The following is an 18,267-nucleotide window of genomic DNA, read 5'->3' as shown; positions in this document are numbered from 1 at the left end:
TTTTTTTTAGTTGTACCTAAAGCGTTTTTGTGGCTGCATCCTGCTGGGGATGGCTGCTGCCATCAAGGAGTGTCATTGCTATGGGGTGGGGGTGTCTGGTCTGGTCTAGGTGGGTGCTACACGTCTAAGTAACATCCACACCAATGAATGCCAGGTCCAGAAGTTTCCCAGCAGAACACTGAATTGTCACAAGATGGTTGGTTTTATTTCCTGTCAGTGGTCATAATGTTGTGGCTGATCGGTGTGTAGGCATGCAAACAAGTGTACAATGCTCTCTATAGTACTTCAGTGGAATTCCATAAGAAGTGGGTCAAAATCAGGTCACGTGGCTCCACAGGTCGGCCATGATGGAGGCCGTTTCAGTGTGAAGTGGAGCGTGTGATGTGTTTGCAAGGGGATCAAACGTGGGAATGAGCCGATTGATTCCAATTAAGTTCTGGGTCTTTTGTTTTCAGCCCCCGTGCTTTTTCGTTCGCCGTGTGACTTTTAAAGCCCGTCGGTGAACTACTTTGTCGCGTGAGGGTAAATGCACGAGCAGCAGCGTCGCCGTCGATGGCTGGGCGGAAGCTACGGGCGTATATTACGAGCGATGAGAAAAGCTCCTTTGAGTCGAGCTTTAGCCAAGTCACGTGAAGACGGGAGGGAGGGATGAGGTCAGGGTGGGAGGGAGACCAGAGGGAGACAAAAGGCAGGCGGCTCAAGGCTCGGACACACAGCAGAAAGTAATATTTGCATTTTGATAACTATGTTTTGGAACGTAAAATGTTCCTGCAATGAGTGGTTCTTTTAAATGGTCTGTTGGCACTTGGAAGTAAAATGTTTGTTTCAAAAGTGTTAATTGCTTTTGATGCAACTCGCACAAAAGTGTGAAATAGCTGCAGTCTGATTGCGTTTGTGGGGTCATATAAGTGTGTACATTCCTGCCTGAGGGGTAACATTAGAGTAAGGAGAGTTAACTTCATTAGTCTCTGACGGCATCTGTTCAGAGAGGAAGGCTGACGTCACCTTCATCAACTCTACGCAGCACATGCTGGATCCTCTCTGATCTTGCACATATATGGCGCTTATAGTATTTTAATTTGTAACCCCCCTAACCCACCACAAGAGCTGTGATTGGTCCACTTGGTAGTAGCGTGTTTCCGCTTCAGTGTTTCCAACTGCTTCTCCATCTCTGCAGTTTACAAATTGATTGCTTTGGTTCAGTGAAGATGGAACACATCCAGGAAAGGTTAACTGAGGAGGTTCGGAGATGCAAACATTTGTACGACTCGTCTTCGGTGAAAGTTTGTTGAAATTTCGGCGAAAGTTTCAGTCGCCATTGTTGAAAATGAAGCAGGAAGTAGAAACAAAAATTAACCCGACTGGTAAAAAAGACACAACGCCAACTAACATTTAGGTGGAGTTGTTACAGAGCGAGCCAGACTGACGAGTGCACAAGCTTCAAAATCTTGAAACATTTCAGTTCTGATTGATTTTTTATTTTTTTTGGTGACACCTGTAGCTACTGATGGGAACAGCATATGCAGAGTTTCAGTACAAGTCACAGCTAACAGATAATAAAGAAGTCGGACAATAATTGGCCACTGACGCACACAGAGTGAGTCTACACTTTCAGGGAACAGTGGAAGGAGTCGGTTACAGCTCCTTATCTAATCATTCAATGTGGTCGCATCCTTATTTCCATGTTACTCAAACATGCAATGTTTGAAACTGATCTGCCATCTACTAATGAGACCGTTTTTAAACAAATGATTTGGATTTGGAAAACTTTATATGTCTATATACAGAAAAAAATGATACCATAAATGTTTGAAACTTTCAAGCATTAATTGCTAATCTCACTGATAAAACATTGCATTTCTTACGGTTTCTTCGTGATAAATGTCAGCTCCTCTTAGTTAAAGGTTTTTAATGCGATGGTGCAGCAGTGGGAAACGTTTGGAGTTTGATTTGCAGCAGTCTCTGAACCCGTCAACTGTTGTCTGGTGACTTTCTAGCATTCTGCATTCATATCCCTGTATCTGTTATTAGAGATTATGTGAGTGGCAACCTGAACCTATATAAATATCAGTAGTTTTATATTTATATTTGGTTCATTTAAAGACTCTAGGAAACACAATCCACAAACACACAGCGGTGTTTCTTACAATCTCAGACCACAGTGTGCCTCACAGACAGACCCTGCTCTCATCACTCTCCAGCCCTGTTATCTGTCCCCCCGCCCCCCCCGTCTCTCTTCTTTACCGTCCCTGAGAGCCTGTATGTCTCTAGCTGCTGTCACAAGCCATTGTGCCGCACACAAAGAGCCCGAGTCCACTCCAGTCCTGTGTCCATTCACACAAAGCAGCGGTGCGTGAACCCGGCTTTCCCTCCAATCCCAGGCTTCCCCGGAGATCGGGCCTCGGCGAGTGATAGCGGAGACATTGATCAAACGCTAGCCAGACAAGACGGAGAGGACTGGGCGGAGCGGGGTGGGTGGGCAGGAGTGTGTTTGGTCGCGAATGAATAGGGACGTGGGCTGGGAAACTTTTTTTCTTTTGACTCTTCCCACTGTCATCTTTACAATAACACCCTTTCCCCCCGTTTTTTTGTTACAACCAGCTTTGTGGTTTTGCCAATTTCATGGCAATTAATAGGCAGGACGATGCATTTAGTAGCTGTAACGTGTTTCAAACTAAACCTCTCTCCTCTCTCGTCTTTCCAGAGATGACCCTTTTGTCGTCTCAGCCCAAAACCCTGGACTCCACCCCGGTCTCGGACGAGACCCCCGCCGCGAGCACGGGAGCGGAGGATCCCGATGTGAGGATGCTGGAGAAGAGGTCGAAGGTCATCGAGGAGCTGCTGCACACGGAGGAGGACTACATCAAAGACCTGCAGATGTGCGTGGAGGAGATCATCGAGCCTCTGCAGAAGAAGCAGGTAAAGAGGCGGACGTCGAGGGGGATTTTAGCAAATGTAAGATGAGAGGAGGTTCGGTTTCCTTATAAGTCGTGTTTCATCTTCCTGCAGGTGAAGAACGTGGACTTTGACGGACTCTTTGGCAACATCGGCTCCGTCATCGACCTGTCGCAGCGGCTGTACGACGCCCTGCAAGAGACGGACTCTATAGGTAGGAAGGAAAAGAGGTTTTAAATGACGCCGGAGACGTCCAATGAGGAAGTTTGTTTTCCTTTTGCATTCTGGACTTTGCACAACCATAAACTGTCATGTGTTTGACTGTCATTGGGTGAACGAGAGTTTGAATGCAATCAGGAGGATAAACATTTCTGATTTATCTGTGATTCCTGTATTTAATAACGTGACGTATTATAAATCACATTATTGTGATTTTGAAGATTTTTCGATATGCAAAAAAGTATTGGAAAAGTGTTTCATATTCTCGTAGGGTTTTACTTTAATGGCATTTCTGGCAAATCCCACTTGTCTTGTTCATTTCCTTCGTCTCTTCCTTGTTGAATAAATTCCAAAAGAAGTCCAAATATTTGATTTAAACCCAGGTGGCCTCCATCTTTGTTTAATCACCCTCCTGCAAATCGTTGAGATTTACCAGAAACTAAACTTTATTGCAATTTATATAATAATAAAATATCAACACTTCTGTGTATCTATATAATATTGCCATGCAAAAAAATATACTAGACTAGACTCTGGCCTTGACTGTCTGCACCAACTTTTTTTATTTGCATGTAATTTTTCATATTATTAAAACACATCCTCCTCCCGTTTCCGTTTTGAAATGAACTCATTACGTCTCGTCTGTTCCCCCCCGTCCTCTCAGGGAAGGTATTCCTGGACTTCAAGGCCGAGCTGGAGGAGGTGTACAAGCTCTACTGCCAGAACCACGACGACGCCATCTCTCTGCTGGAGAGCTACGAGAAAGACGAAAACATCCGGCGCCATGTGCAGGAGTCTCTGGAAAGACTGAGGTGTGTTCGGGTTGACTCATCGGTTTTTCTGACTCATGTGTTTGACTTTATGAGAAAAAAATGTCGAGTCGCATGTGAGTGACAGAAACTATGCACGTTAGTGTGTGGAAGCATGGATACGCAACAAACGGGAATTGTCACTAATACGAGTGTTAAGTGAAACATTAACGGTAGAAAGCTGCCATCGACGTTAAAGTCTAGAAAAAGTTTTCGAGTTCAAAGGTTACGTATTTACAACTCTGAACTTATGAGTCACAGTAAATATTTAAAAGAATGAACTAATCCATGGGTGTCACACTCATTTTAGTCCAAATACACTGATCAGCCACAACATTATAACCACTGACAGGAGAAAGTAAATAACATTGACCATCTCGTGACAATTCAGTGTTCTGCTGGGAAACTTCTGGACCTGGCATTCATTGGTGTGGATGTTACTTAGATATGTAGCACCCACCTAGACCAGACCAGGCACCCCCACCCCATAGCAATGACACTCCTTGATTCCCAGCAGGATGCAGCCAAGAACGCTTTAGGAACAACTCAAAAAAAACATGAAGAACGGCTCAAGGTGTTGACCTTTCCTCCAAATTCACTAGATCCCAAACTGATCAAGTATCTGTGGGATGATCCCCCTCCCCTCCCATATTATAAACTATACCATATAATACCATATATATTATACCGTATAATATATACCACTATATTAGGAAGGTGGTCATAATGTTATGCCTGATTGGTGTACATTGGTGTTTTGCCTTTGTTTTAGTGCAAAGAACAAGTACATTATGACAAATGACATTTCTTAAGAAAAATAATTTAGTTCTTTTACTTCTAATGACTTTTACTGAAACAGTGAACAATTTAGGAATAGCAGTTACTTTTATTGAAGTTTAAGTCTTCTATATGCCAGGTCAGGCCACCTTAAATCTCGCCTCTGCTGCTGCGAGCGTGCTCTCAGCTCACGCTTCTGAAATGTGGAGCAGCTGGAGAATGTGCCCTACCTGGTTTCTCCTGTCTGGTTTCATCTGAGAGGCTTGAGTTGCTGCCTCACCGCTGTGACAGATAAGCACAGGTTCTTCTAGGCCCGGAAGCCGTAGGAAGAAAGGGCGTTGGCTGCAAAGGAAAGGAGAATGTACTTCAGACCATGTTCACTGCCACTCTGTGTTTTTTTTTTTTTTTAGTTTCCTTCTTTTTGTTTTTTGGCACCCTCACTAGAACGATAAGTCACCCTTGTAACTCATTAAGCCTCGTAAAGGTCACATTGCGCCGCCGCCCCGCTGCCTTCTAGAAACTGCAAGTGGTTGTTCATTGTCTCCGTCCACGTTTCCGAGAAAAACTCCCCAAAGAAAACCGTAACGGCCGCGAGAACGGCAGGGTTTATAGAGCGCCACCTTTCCAAGTTCTGCAGGAGAGCTGCAAGAATCAAACGTTTATGAAAGTTGAGGTGTGAGGTTCACAATATAAACCCTTTGTTTTTGTCATCTTTCTGTCTTTCCACCCTTCCCTTCAACAGGGCCATATACCGCGAGTGGTAAGTCCCCATAACGAGTGTCGTCATGATTTCGGGCACGAGAATCATCCTGACAGCATGCTTACTGCTCACTAACCCCCTTGAAAATGACCTTTCTGTGTGTGTGTGTGTGTAGCTTTAAAAAACATGAAAGTGTGCTCTTGCTTGGGTGTGGAGAACATTGCGAAGCCACTTTGCTTTCTTTTCTCTGGACTGAGACGGACTCATTAATATTTCATTGCTTGTGTTTGCATGTGCATGTGCGTTGTTTGGTGTCGTCGTGCAGAGAAATATTTAATTCAAATGTCCGTGACCCATCTTCTTCCCCTCTTGTATGAATATACAAAAAGAAAAAAGGTTGATTCTGGGAAAAGAAAAACATCTAACGCCATCTACTGGACTAAAACAGAACCAGCAGTTGAGAAACAGACTGCCGTTCTTAATTGGAGGTCTGGATAAAGTTAGAAAACCAACTTTTAACTTTATAAACTCATGAAATTATGATTTCGTCAGCAATTAAATCTTCTTTACAGTAAGAAATATCAAATCTTGGCCCAAACCACCAGTCAAGTAACTGAATTCTTTAGGTTTACTCCTAAATTAATCCACCTATCTCTGAGCGTGCTGAGCTGTTTGTCCTCTAGATTGCGTTAAAACCAAGCAAATCAGCTTGTTCGTGCTTCCCTTGCTCGTTCATGTCTCCCACAAAACTGCAGGTCATCATCAGAACACGTGTGATGATGGCTGCACGTCATTGGATCATGTTTAATCCATATGATAGAGAGACATGGACAAGGGAAGACGTGTCTTGTCAGCAGAAGTCAGGACTCCTTTGTTCTCATCTACCTCCCACTCAAACCCTGCTCTCTTCTCTCTCTCTCCGCATGCATTTTCAGGGGTAAGACAAATTACATCAACCTCGGCTCCTTCCTGATTAAGCCCGTGCAGCGGGTGATGCGTTACCCGCTGCTGCTGACGGAGCTGCTGGGGGCCACGCCCGAGAGCCACCACGACCGGCCCGAGCTCGTGGACGCCGTGCTGGCCGTCAAGGAGATCAACGTGAACATCAACGAGTACAAGCGCAGGAAAGACCTCGGTAAAACAACGGGCTAAAAAATAATTCTCGCATCCTCGAATTTTTGTTTTGTAGTGGTTTATGACATGTAGTCTGGATCTGGGTTAATTGTGTCGTGTTTTTCCACAGTGGTGAAGTACAGGAAAGGGGACGAAGACACGTTCATTGACAAGATCTCCAAGCTGAGCATGCACTCCATCATCAAAAAATCGAACCGCGTCAGCAGCCACCTGAAGCACCTCACAGGAATTTCACCTCAGGTACATTAACGCTCCTAATTTTTATTTTATTTTTACCTAAAACTCTGAAAACGATTCTTTGTCTTTAACACGCCTGCTCTTTATTTTCTTTTATCCCAGATTAAAGATGAAGCTTTCGACGAGGCCGAAAAGAAGTTCCGGCTGCAGGAGAGACTCATCAAGTCTTTCATCAGGGACATTTCGTTGTACCTGCAGCATATCAGGGTATGAACTCAGATTAAATGAGTCATAAAAGAAATTCTGAAAGGATCCTAGAGACATGATTAAATCTAAACACTTCAACAAGAGCCTGTGCAGAACGCCAGTGTCCATTTATTAAAAATGAATGTTATGCATCTGCATTTCACAAGGATGCAAATAAAGACATGTTCAAGATGCAGTTATATAATCAACGTGGGCTTAAAGTGCAGACTCTCAGCTGTAATTTGAGGGTATTCACATCCAAATTGGAGGAAGGGTTTGGGAGTTACAGCTCTTTCATATGGAGCTACCTCTTTTTTTTAAGGGACTTAGGGTAATTGGACAAGCTTTTTCATAGGCTGCATGGACTAGTCCCTCGTTAACCCTTCGTCATTTAATCAGGTAAAGGGTCTGGAGTTGATTCCAGGTTTGCATTTGGAAGCTGATGCTGCCAACACAGTTCTAGGACAGCATGCTTTGGACAGATATAAGAAAATATAAGAAAATGAGATCAGCCTGAAGAAGAAAGAAACCCATACTTTCTGCTCAGGTTCAGCCACGTTCATCAAAGTTAATTGGACGGCAGGTCAAAGCACAGATGGACAAAGACAATGGCAGAGAAACTACATTAAATAAGTTATAAAAGAAATCCTAGAGTCATTTTTAAACCTAAATACTTCAACAAGGGCCTGTGCAGAACATATGCCTGGCACAAAGATGCCAGTAAAGATATGTTAATGGTAAAAGTACTACACCAACACTGAATTTAAATATTCAGCCCTTTCCTGTGAGTGTTTTAGAGGATGATATTTGTGGATTTTAACTCGGAAAAATGAACTTCTCTTCAGGAGTCGGCCTCAGTGAAGGTCTTGGCGGCCATCAGTTTCTGTGACATCTACACAGATCGCAGCATGCCGGACCCCGAGCGCTTCCAGAGAGCCCACCGCAGCATCAGCGACAAACAGTTCACGCACTTCGTAAGTCCCTCTCTTTTCTCTCTTTGGCCTCGTTCACACGCCGCAGAGCCAGAGCTGCACCGATCGACCCCGCTGATCACTTTCTTTATCTGCCCCCGAGCAGAAGGAGCGCACCGAGGCCCTGGTCATCAACCCGCTCTCCCAGCTCCTTGTCATGTTCGCCGGGCCCCACAAGCTCATCCAGAAGCGCTTCGACAAGCTGCTGGACTACGACAACTGCAAGGAGCGCGCCGATCGCCTGAAGGACCGCCGCGTCCAGGACGAGCTGCAGGCGGCGCGGAACAACTACGAGGCGCTCAACGCCCAGCTCCTAGACGAGCTGCCGAAGTTTCACAGCGTGGCGGAGGAGCTCTTCACGGGATGCGTGAGAGCGTTTGCTCAATCCCAGAAGGACTTCATGAAGACGACGCTGGGGGAGCTGAAGCCTCTCCTGCACGCGGTGAGTGTGCCTTTGTTTAAGAAGAGGTGGCAGTGAAGGCTTTTTGTATCATTACCGCACGGTTTTTAACTTTTTTTACTTTATCTCCAGTTTTCTAACAGAGCTGGCAAAGAGGGCAACCTGATTGTGCAGTTTCAAGAGGAGTACGGTCGAGTCCTTCAGCTTCTCCAGAGCTTCAGCTTCTGCCCGGAGAACCTGCCTCCAGCCACAGCCACGAAGAAGCCCTTCGAGAAGAAGACTCTGGAGAAGCAGACGTCTAAAAAGCAACTGCAGGGACCTGTGAGTTGAACTCTTCATCCCTTCTTCTTGTCTTTATTCTGATAACATACATACACCAATCAGCCACAACATTATGACCACCGACAGGAGAACTTTGACCATCTTGTGACCATTCAATGTTCTGCTGGGATACTTTCTGCTGGCATTCATTGGTGTGGATGTTACTTAGACATGTAGCACCCACCTAGACCAGACCAGGCACCCCCACCCTATAGCAATGGGGTGGGGGTGCCTGGTCTGGTCTAGGTGGCAAAAACACTTTAGGAACAACTCAAAAAAACATGAAGAACAGCAGAAGGTGTTGACCTGGCCTCCAAATTCACTAGATCCCAAACTGATCAAGTATCTGTGGGATGATCCACAGAGGCCCCTCCCCTCAAAGGCCCCCATACTAACAAAATTCTGTTGCCAGACACCACAGGACACCCTCAGAAGGCCCATGTCCATTATCTGATGAGTCACAACTGTTTCGGAGACCTACACAATATTAGGAAGATCTAACCTTACGAATTTTTATTTATTTTTTTAGCCTAACTACATCGCGCAGACAGACGAGCACCGTGCAGGACTCATGTCCCGCTACGGCCCTGAGAAACTCTTCCAGGCTGAGAGGAACTTTAACGCCGCCCAGGATCTGGACGTCTCTATTTTGGAGGGAGACCTTGTGGCTGTAATCAAGCAGCAGGACCCCATGGGAAGCAACAACCGCTGGCTAATTGATAACGGAGGTAGGGTATTTCTACTCTTAACAGAAAAACCAATTCATGTGTTTGTAACCTGTTGCAGCGTTTATAGTATTTCTTCTCTCGTCTCGCAGTCACCAAGGGTTTCGTGTACAGCTCCTTCCTCAAACCCTACAACCCACGCAGGAGCCAGTCAGACGTGTCCATCGAGAGCCAGTCGTCCAACGAGTCCGGCTACGGCGGCTCCTCCCCCGTCTTCTCCCGCCAGAACAGCAACAGCACGCTGACCTTTAACCAGGAAACGGCCACCGTCAGCTTCTCCACGTCGCAGCCCCAGACGCACTCGTCGCCACACCCGTCGCTGGACTCCGCCTCCTCCCGCAGGAGTCAGCCAAGAGACGCGCCCAACCCCGACCTCTGCAGTCAGAGCAACTCCATAAACTCCTCGCCAAGGAATCCATCAAACCGCCGGGACTTTTCAGAGCAGACGCACAGGAGCATCCCCGGTCACAGAGACGCCGAGCCCTCGTACCGGCACTCGGGAAATCACAGAGACTCGTATGAGACGAGCTACGGAAGTCCAAGCAGACACAAGGAGACGCCGGACCTCTCGGAGACGGACTCTTGTTCTTCGCAGAGAAACAACCGTTCGCAGCGGTATGGACAAACGGACAAAACCTATCAGTACAGAAATGGAGACAGCCAGAAGAAGTCGTCTTACTCCAGAGAGGAGTACATTGAGCCGGAGCCAGAACCCGAAGTCGAACTAGATGGTCATCAGGTGAGAGGCAGTCAATGTGATTTTCTTAACCTCAGTTCTGCATTCTGCTGCCACCTAGTGTCCTAAAACAAGAATGTATTATCATCATGACGTTCTCTTTGTTTTAATTCTTTCAGATTTATTACGCCCTGTACTCCTTCACCGCCCGCTGCGCCAACGAGCTGAGCATCTCGGCCAACCAGCGGCTCCGGATCCTGGAGTTCCAGGACCTGAACGGCAACAGCGAGTGGTGGCTGGCGGAGGAAGGGGGCCGGCGAGGATACGTGCCTTCCAACTACATCCGCAAGTCGGAGTACACATGATCGGGGGCGCGCGGTACACGGGACTTGTGCTTCGGCCTTAAGGAGGCTCACTCGGCGAGCGCAGACGGAACAAAACAGACGAAGCGAGCACGTCGACATGCTGTGATGGAGAGGACTGAGTAGTGCTGCAGACTCTAGCCCCCTGAAAGTCAGCAGTATATGCCTATATTTATAGATTTTTTTATATTATTTTTTACTGACTGGAAACTGCCCCCCCAGCTATTTGTTTCCAGTGTGAAAACCTGTGAATTGCACCAGACTTCTGCCGTATTCTCTGCGGCTGAAGACGACGGATTGTACGTTGAAGAGAACAGTCTTAAAGTTTAGCACATTGGGAGATTGCAATGGAAATGTTTTGGGTTCAGACTTACAGACAGACCTAAACTACACCGTGTTAATTCTTTTATTTTTTTTATTTTTTAATCTGCATGTGGTTTATCACACCACTATAACGGCGCATGAACTTGAATTCACACCGTACTACTCAACAATCAGCGTTTGAGGCACTTATGATGGTTGCAAGGTTGAAGTCTCTGCAGAGCCATCCAGACAAGTTTTGGAGTGTTTGTGTGTAATCAGTATCAATCAAATGAGAAGCACTCCTTCTAAACAGTAAGCATACATTCATGGCCCACAGAACTCTTTTCCACAGGCTCCACTTGTAAATTTAAAGACATATAATGCTGTATATTGAGAATATGCTAATGTGCCCACTGTAAAGTGATCGCAGTTTGAATAAAAAACAACAGCTCGACTGACAAAGTACCACGGACTCTTGGGAGGTTTTTGTTGCTAATTACTGACCGATTTTGACTCATTAGGGACGGATCACCGGTGTTGTGCAAGTTCACGCTAAAAAAAAGAACTAGTTCAAAGTTCAGATCACACAGATAAAAGTGAACTCGTTCAAGTTCATGGTTCACATTTCCATAGACGTTCATAGACTCCAAAATGAACAGTTTGTGTTCTTGTTCAGTAGAATCTCTGACTGACCTGCCCATCCATCCCCAGCAGATGATATTTTTTCCACCAGGATCTGTGCTGCTTCTTTGATTAACCATTGACTCTATATACCTACTAGGAAATAACTCAGCTGTTTGTGTGGATCAGCTGCTTCTGCTGGTGCCGGAGGCGGCTACTCTTTCAGCTGCATCGCACGTCGGCTGATGCAAAACTTTTGTTTTCTTTTTCTTTCCTGAGCGGGGTTGGACGTTGTTATTTGCCTCCAGATTAAGCGAAACTCTACGCTCACGGTTGGAAAAATGATGCGTTCAGTTCACAGTTTACAAAAATATGAAGGCGTTGAGATGAGGTCGCACAAGGAAACAATCTACGACAACTTCCAACATGAAAACAAGGCATTTTGACCAAAGTTTATTATAAAAATAGTTGTAGTTCCTACACCTAATGCCCCTAAATCTGCATTTTAGTCCCCTTTGATAAACAGTAAGATTATAGGTAATTTTCTACATTTCTGCGTAAAAATTACTCAAAGCTTCAGCGGATTTTCACAGAAGTAAAACAACAGGAGCCCAATTACACAAATAAAACAAAAATAGTATGCATTTACGTTTGTTTCCTCTAGGAAATTAATAATTTCTTCAGACCAGTGAGGTGCAGAAGTAAGTGAACCATGTTTTCAGTATCTGCTGTGGCCTCCTTGTGCAGCAGTTACCCGCAACTAAACGTTTCCGGTAACTGCTGATCTGTCGTCAAGCCCATTCAGTTGATTGTGTATTTTTTTAAGATCCTTTTATGTACTGCTGTGCTAACTTTAATGACAGTAAGTCGTTGCATAGAGAATGTGGCATGTTGCAAAACACTAAGATTTGAACTGTGTAAACCAGCCTTGAGATAAATTATCAGCTGTTTGCTTGAACAAAACAAACCTCCTCAGCCATTTTGAGAAACCTCATGCCACTTAACAAGAACCAAAAAATAACCTAAACAATGCGATAACTGCAAACTGACTTAAAGAATTTGAACTTTACACACTTGCTGAGATGTATTTTTATGTGTAATTGAAAGCAGTTTTCGCGGACCGCCTTTAAGTTAGATGGCCTCGACGTAGATAGAGGTCAAAGGTCAAAAAAAAGAAACTATGGAATGACATGAACTCCTGGCAAATCAATGCTAGGTGATAATGATTAACAAGAGGGTGGAGTGTTTGCGGGGTCTCCGTCTGTTATTTAGGAACAGCTGAAAAAAAAAAAAAACATCCATATATCCATCGTCTTCCTCTGGTCCCATCATGGCCCGGGTCGGCGTCAGCGTGGCCTGCGTGATAGCTTCACTCCTGCAACTGTGTTCACTTTCTGCTTTTGGACAGGATATCTTTGTGAGTACGCATAAAATACTGGATGCACACAGTTTATCTGAAACGCGGTGAGCATTTATTAATATATATATATTAGTATTTTCTGAGTGAACTTTTGATTTTCTTGCAGACGATCAGCGAAAGTGATGACGCAGAAGGTAACCAGTTGTTTGGAGTCAATTAAAACTACATGAATAGATGCTGGAATCTCTTGTGTTTCTTATTTAGTTGCAGGTTATGATGACTACTATTATGATTACGCCACCGAAAGCCCTGCAGAGGATTATTATTTGTATCTAGATGATTGGCTGTATGGGCTTCTGGACATCACAGGTAAACACTCTGTATTTCCTTATTAAATAGCACAGACATGGTTTTTTTTTTTTTAATCATGTGTTTGTACTGAAGATCTGCACAAAGTCCTGTTCCTTCTGTATTGACCGAGACCTCCATCGATCCAGATACAATCAGTTGCACTCTGTTCCCGCGTGGTTTCCTCCGTGTTTCTCTTAACAAGCTTTTCCCACTGCGTTTAGACGACTGTGATCCAAATCCGTGTTTGAACGGAGGTGTATGTGGCAGCTCTACCGATGGAGGCTTCCAATGTGCGTGCCCCGAGCCTTACACTGGAAAAAAGTGTCAGACAGGTACAGCCGCCATCTTCTGTTCGTTTTTGTGGCTCGAATTCGAAATTAATTCGGTTAAGACGATTTAATTAGTAGAGTGTGTGACCTGCAACACTTTTTGTGACATATTTTGAATGGTCTGATCTTCTATTGCAGGGGTGTCAGACTAATTTCAGTTCATAATAACCTATACCTTTCACAAAACAGTTTATGGACAACCTGAATATTTTTAAGTAAAAAAATCTGCTCATTGCAGCCATCTGCTGTTTCGTTCTGGGCCTCAATGTTGTGTGATGTCCACAGCTCTTACTAAATCAGTGCAACCCAGAACGGACAAATTAAGAATAGCAGTTCCTGTCTTCTATGTAATGTGTGCACCTTGCAGATGGGACTCTTTGGTCGGCCCTGTTTTAATACACTACATGAAATACAATAATTTTGTGGGTCTAAATTGTATATTTGTGTAGTTTTATTGACTTTTATTGACTTTCAAATGTTCAGGATTGTGCCCTGCGATAGACTGGAGACCTGTCCAAGGTGTACCCCGCCTCTCGCCCAATGACAGCTGTGATAGGCTCCAGCCCCCTCCGCAACCCTTCACGTGACAAGCGGTTACAGAAGAGAATGAATGAATGAATGTTCAGGATTGTACTGCAACACTTAGGAGCCCCCTGGTGGTTTAGTTTAGTTTGCAGATATTCTACACAGGGCGGGTTTACACAAGCAAAACGATATTTAAATTCATTCATCTTCTGTAACGGCTTGTCCTGTGGAGGAGGGTCACGGGGGGGCTGGAGCCTATCCCAGCTGTCACTGGGCGAGAGGCGGGGTACACCAGGCCAGGACAGGTCTCCAGTCTATCACAGGGCTAACAGAGAGACGGACAACCATTCACACTCACACCAGTGAACTTAACCAGCATGTCTTTGGACGGTGGGAGGAAGCTGGAGCACCTGGAGAGAACCCACGCAGACACATGGAGAACATGCAAACTACACATGGAAAGGAACCAGATTAAAACCCATAACCTTCTCGCTGTGATGCATCAGTGCTAACCACCACGCCGCTGTGCCACCCTATTTCATTTAGCTTTTGAGATAATGTGCCCAATGTGTTTCAGTCAAAGATGTTTGCAAGAACGTGAAGTGTGGCCACGGCAGCTGTGTCGTCACGTCTGCTGCTCCTTTCTACCAGTGCAAGTGCAAGCCTCCGTTCAGGCCACCCAACTGCAAGAAAGGTTTGCTTCCACTGATGATTTATTGACATTTTCCCAGTCGCTCTTTCTTTATATAGGCTACCACCTGTAGGAAGTACGTTGACTGAAGTCATTCACACACCTGCCTCCTTGCGTTCACAGCTTCCTGCAGACCCAATCCCTGCCACAATGGAGGCTCATGCAGGAGGGCGCCCAGCCGCTCCTCCTTCGAGTGTTCTTGCCCTCGTGGATATAGTGGGAAGCTCTGTGAAGTTGGTAAACTAAATCCTCCCCCGTCTCTTAAATAGAACTTCATAAACAGACAGATATTGTAAGTTTTTTTTTAATTTTTTAAAATTATTCCTAGGTCCAAATGACTGTTACCAAGGTAACGGGGAGTCTTACCGCGGCATGGTGAGTGTGACCATCGAGGGGGAAGAGTGCCTGGACTGGAATTCGTATTTCGTGGTGCAGAAAGGAGGAGATCCTTTCAAAGAGTATGAAGGCTTCGACGGGATCGGGCCCCACAGCTACTGCAGGTGAGGAGTTGTCCTGTGCAAATGTTGCACATTTACTCCCGATGTCATTAAATATGCACCCGCGGTACAATCACATCTTACCTTAATAGGCCGTAATAGGCTGTTAAAATGCATACTCTGTGTTCAAGGAACCCTGATGGAGATGATCAGCCCTGGTGCTTTATTAAGAAAAATAACGGACTGAAGTGGAACTACTGCAAAATTAGAAAATGTTCTGAGGGTAAAAATAAATAACTATATAAATTACACATGCACATTCCCCCTTCCGCTGCCCTCATTTTAAGTTTCCATCCCAGCACCGACCATCCCTGCGACAGATTCGACTCCACTCAGGCCCGACCCGTCCGCTGCCTTATTCTCCGAATGCGGGAAGCCGCAGCCCGGACGCACAGGCAGGATCTTTGGAGGGAAGAAGTCTCTTCCTGGAGCTCATCCTTGGCAGGTTTCCCTGCAGACCAGAGCCAGAGGCTCGTTGGGGCCCTTCAGCCACATCTGCGGAGGCATCCTCATCCAGTCCTGCTGGGTACTCACTGCTGCACACTGCATGTAAGCTCTCTGTGCTGATTTGATGTGGGCTTTGAGGTTAACACGAACGAATTTTTATTAACATTTTTTTTTGCTCTTTATCCAGTGAAAGTGGAGTGGAGATGCAGGTGGTGCTGGGAGGAGTGGACATACAGAGAGATGAGGTGTATGATCAGGTCATACCTGTGGAGAATGCCATTGTGCACGAGGGATACAGGAAGACCACCTATGCTCTTTACAATGATATTGGTGAGGTATTTTTAAATGACAGAGATATTACCAATGCACCAATGTCTCATTTCTTTCTTTCTTTCTTTCTTTTAAATAGCCTTGCTTAAGCTGAAATTCACGCAGAGACCATACTGTGCCAAAGAGACGCGCTTTGTGAAGACGGCGTGTCTCCCAGACCAGCCTTTCAACAGCGGGACAGAGTGCGTGATCTCAGGATGGGGCGTGACGGAAACACGTGAGCATCTTTTAAATGTGCAGACACTAACAAGGCGTCATGACGCAACAGTCGGTCCGAGCTGATGGAGTCTCTGGTTGCAACAGTGGCTGAAATGTCCAAACTGAGCCGTGCAGATTTTAAAGAACGGCAAATACAGGGAGAGCAGAAAATCTTTTGAACTTTGGCAGCTCATGGATATTCAGCCAGTTCACCTAGTCCTATATCACGTATTTACATTGCAAAACAAGGTAATACACTTTTATTTGTTCGTGTGTCGTCTCAGGTCAAAAATAAAAACCTGTTCAGAGCCATTTAAACATTTCCTGCTGCATATTCATGACGATGGGTTAACTTGCTTCTCCAGACCACTTACGTAGGTTTAAATAAATACCAACAACTCAAACTTCATATAAGAAACATACAAATCAAAATATTGCACTGAGATAACCCTTCATTTGGACCCTATAGAAGGGGCACATTGAGCACATTTGAAGTGACTGAACATTGCTTGTTTCCATCTGTCTCAGAGACTTATGGCACCAACCAGCTGCTGGACGCTCGCGTCCTCCTGATCTCTCAGGAGAAGTGCAAAGCCCCCCACGTTTACGGGAACAAACTGGATGACAGCATGTTCTGCGCAGGCAACATTAACGGAGGCGTCGACTCCTGCCAGGTACTCTACTCTTTGTTCTAATGTGGACCACGTGGCTTTTATTTATCTTGACCGAGGGACTAACATCCCATCTGTCCCCGCAGGGTGACTCTGGGGGCCCTCTGATGTGCGAGCGTAACGGGACCCACTACGTCGTCGGCGTGGTGAGCTGGGGCGACGGCTGCGGAATGAAGTTCAAGCCCGGCGTCTACGCCAACGTCAGAAAATTTGTTGACTGGATCGCTTTTCATTTACGCTCATGAGAATTCATGTCTCACTCTGTAATGTCCAAAATAAGACTTTTCTTTCGCTGTGCCTCCGTTCTGTTTGGTTGCAACCATTGCAGGAAAATAATAAATTTATTCGAGCAACGTACTTAAGTCTGAGTCTTTTCTTTTCATGCCACGGTCAACTTTTGTTGCACAAGATTTCAGAGTACAAGTACATCTGGAACGATTAGTTATTAGAAAATAATCTGCAGATTAATCCATAATGAAAATAATTTCATCCTCGCCTTGCACAAAAAATTGCAAAATATTCTGCTCATGCATGCATGTGCAGAACATAATATTAATATAAGTCACAGGGGACGTTCTTCTGAATTGAGTACTTTTAAAACTTTACGTGCATTGTCGTGACAATACTTGAATACTTTTGTTTTCAGGTGCAAGAATTTTACCTTACTTTTACTTTTACTTCACTGCATATTCACTGCCTGACCAAAAAAATAAAAAATAACAATAACAGTCTCCACCTGGATTTAACTAAGCAAATAGGTCGGAGCCTCCTATTGGATAATTACAGCATGGGTGATTATCTTTCAGCTGGCAACAAGTTATTTAACCCCAACTGATGCAGTGAATAGCTTCTCATTTCTTCACAACCATGTCTAAAGACACATCCTGTGGTCGTGGAGAAGATGTTAGTCTGTTTGAGAAGAGTCAAATCATTGGCATGCATCAAGCAGAGAAAACATCTAAGGAGATTGAAGAAACTACTAAAACTGGGTTAAGAACTGTCCAACACATTATTAAAAACTGGAAGGATAGTGGAGAACCATCAGGGTAAGAAGAGAGGCAGATGAAGTGATGCACCCATCATGCCTAGTGTCTACTGTACAAGCCTGTGGGGCAGTGCTATGATCTGGGGTTGCTGCAGTTGCTCAGGTCTAGGTCCAGCAACATTATGTGTCCAAAGAATGAGGTCTGCTGACTACCTGAATATACTGAATGACCAGGTTATTCCATCAATGGATTTCTTCTTCCCTGATGTTCACGGGCATATTCCAAGATGACAATGTCAGGATTCATGGGGCTCAGATTGTGAAAGAGTGGTTCAGGGAGCATGAGACATCATTTTCACACATGGGTTGGCCACCACAGAGTCCAGACCTTAACCCCATTGAGAATCTTTGGGATGTGCTGGAGAAGGCTTTGTGCAGTGGTCAGACTCTCCCATCATCAATACAAGATCTTGGTGAAAAATGAATGCAACACTGGATGGAAATAAATCTGGTGACACTGAAGAAGATTATGGAAACAATGAAACAG

General features: G+C 45.0%; 2 protein-coding genes across 4 annotated transcripts in view; both read left to right on the top strand.

Moving 5' to 3' along the window:
- The window catches only part of dnmbp (dynamin binding protein), a 52,048-nt gene extending 40,868 nt beyond the window's left edge, over positions 1–11,180 (top strand). For 2 of the 3 annotated variants that reach the window (XM_084567717.1, XM_084567719.1), the window contains 13 exons: positions 2,705–2,919; positions 3,010–3,109; positions 3,779–3,926; positions 5,443–5,460; positions 6,336–6,535; positions 6,644–6,774; positions 6,874–6,978; positions 7,803–7,931; positions 8,035–8,370; positions 8,461–8,649; positions 9,179–9,377; positions 9,467–10,113; positions 10,230–11,180. In XM_084567717.1, the coding sequence (XP_084423843.1) occupies positions 2,705–2,919; positions 3,010–3,109; positions 3,779–3,926; positions 5,443–5,460; positions 6,336–6,535; positions 6,644–6,774; positions 6,874–6,978; positions 7,803–7,931; positions 8,035–8,370; positions 8,461–8,649; positions 9,179–9,377; positions 9,467–10,113; positions 10,230–10,415 (2,603 nt within the window). In that variant the 3' untranslated portion in view covers positions 10,416–11,180. The remainder of the gene's footprint in view (positions 1–2,704; positions 2,920–3,009; positions 3,110–3,778; positions 3,927–5,442; positions 5,461–6,335; positions 6,536–6,643; positions 6,775–6,873; positions 6,979–7,802; positions 7,932–8,034; positions 8,371–8,460; positions 8,650–9,178; positions 9,378–9,466; positions 10,114–10,229) is intronic. The other variant, XM_084567718.1, reaches the window with a different exon arrangement.
- A 520-nt stretch (positions 11,181–11,700) lies between these two features.
- LOC311504261 (hyaluronan-binding protein 2-like) lies at positions 11,701–17,298 on the top strand. The gene is made up of 12 exons (XM_084567280.1): positions 11,701–12,784; positions 12,967–13,065; positions 13,269–13,379; positions 14,479–14,595; positions 14,716–14,829; positions 14,921–15,092; positions 15,221–15,312; positions 15,377–15,638; positions 15,724–15,866; positions 15,946–16,083; positions 16,593–16,738; positions 16,822–17,298. The coding sequence occupies exons 1-12, from the start codon at positions 12,667–12,669 to the stop codon at positions 16,978–16,980; spliced, it is 1,671 nt and encodes a 556-aa protein (XP_084423406.1). The 5' UTR covers positions 11,701–12,666; the 3' UTR covers positions 16,981–17,298.
- Positions 17,299–18,267: the final 969 nt, after the last annotated feature.

Source organism: Chelon labrosus (genome assembly GCF_963514085.1).
Source record: "Chelon labrosus genome assembly, chromosome: 19".
Lineage (NCBI taxonomy): Eukaryota > Metazoa > Chordata > Actinopteri > Mugiliformes > Mugilidae > Chelon > Chelon labrosus.
Note: the sequence above shows the minus strand (reverse complement) of the source record. Positions and strands in the feature narration are given on the sequence as shown.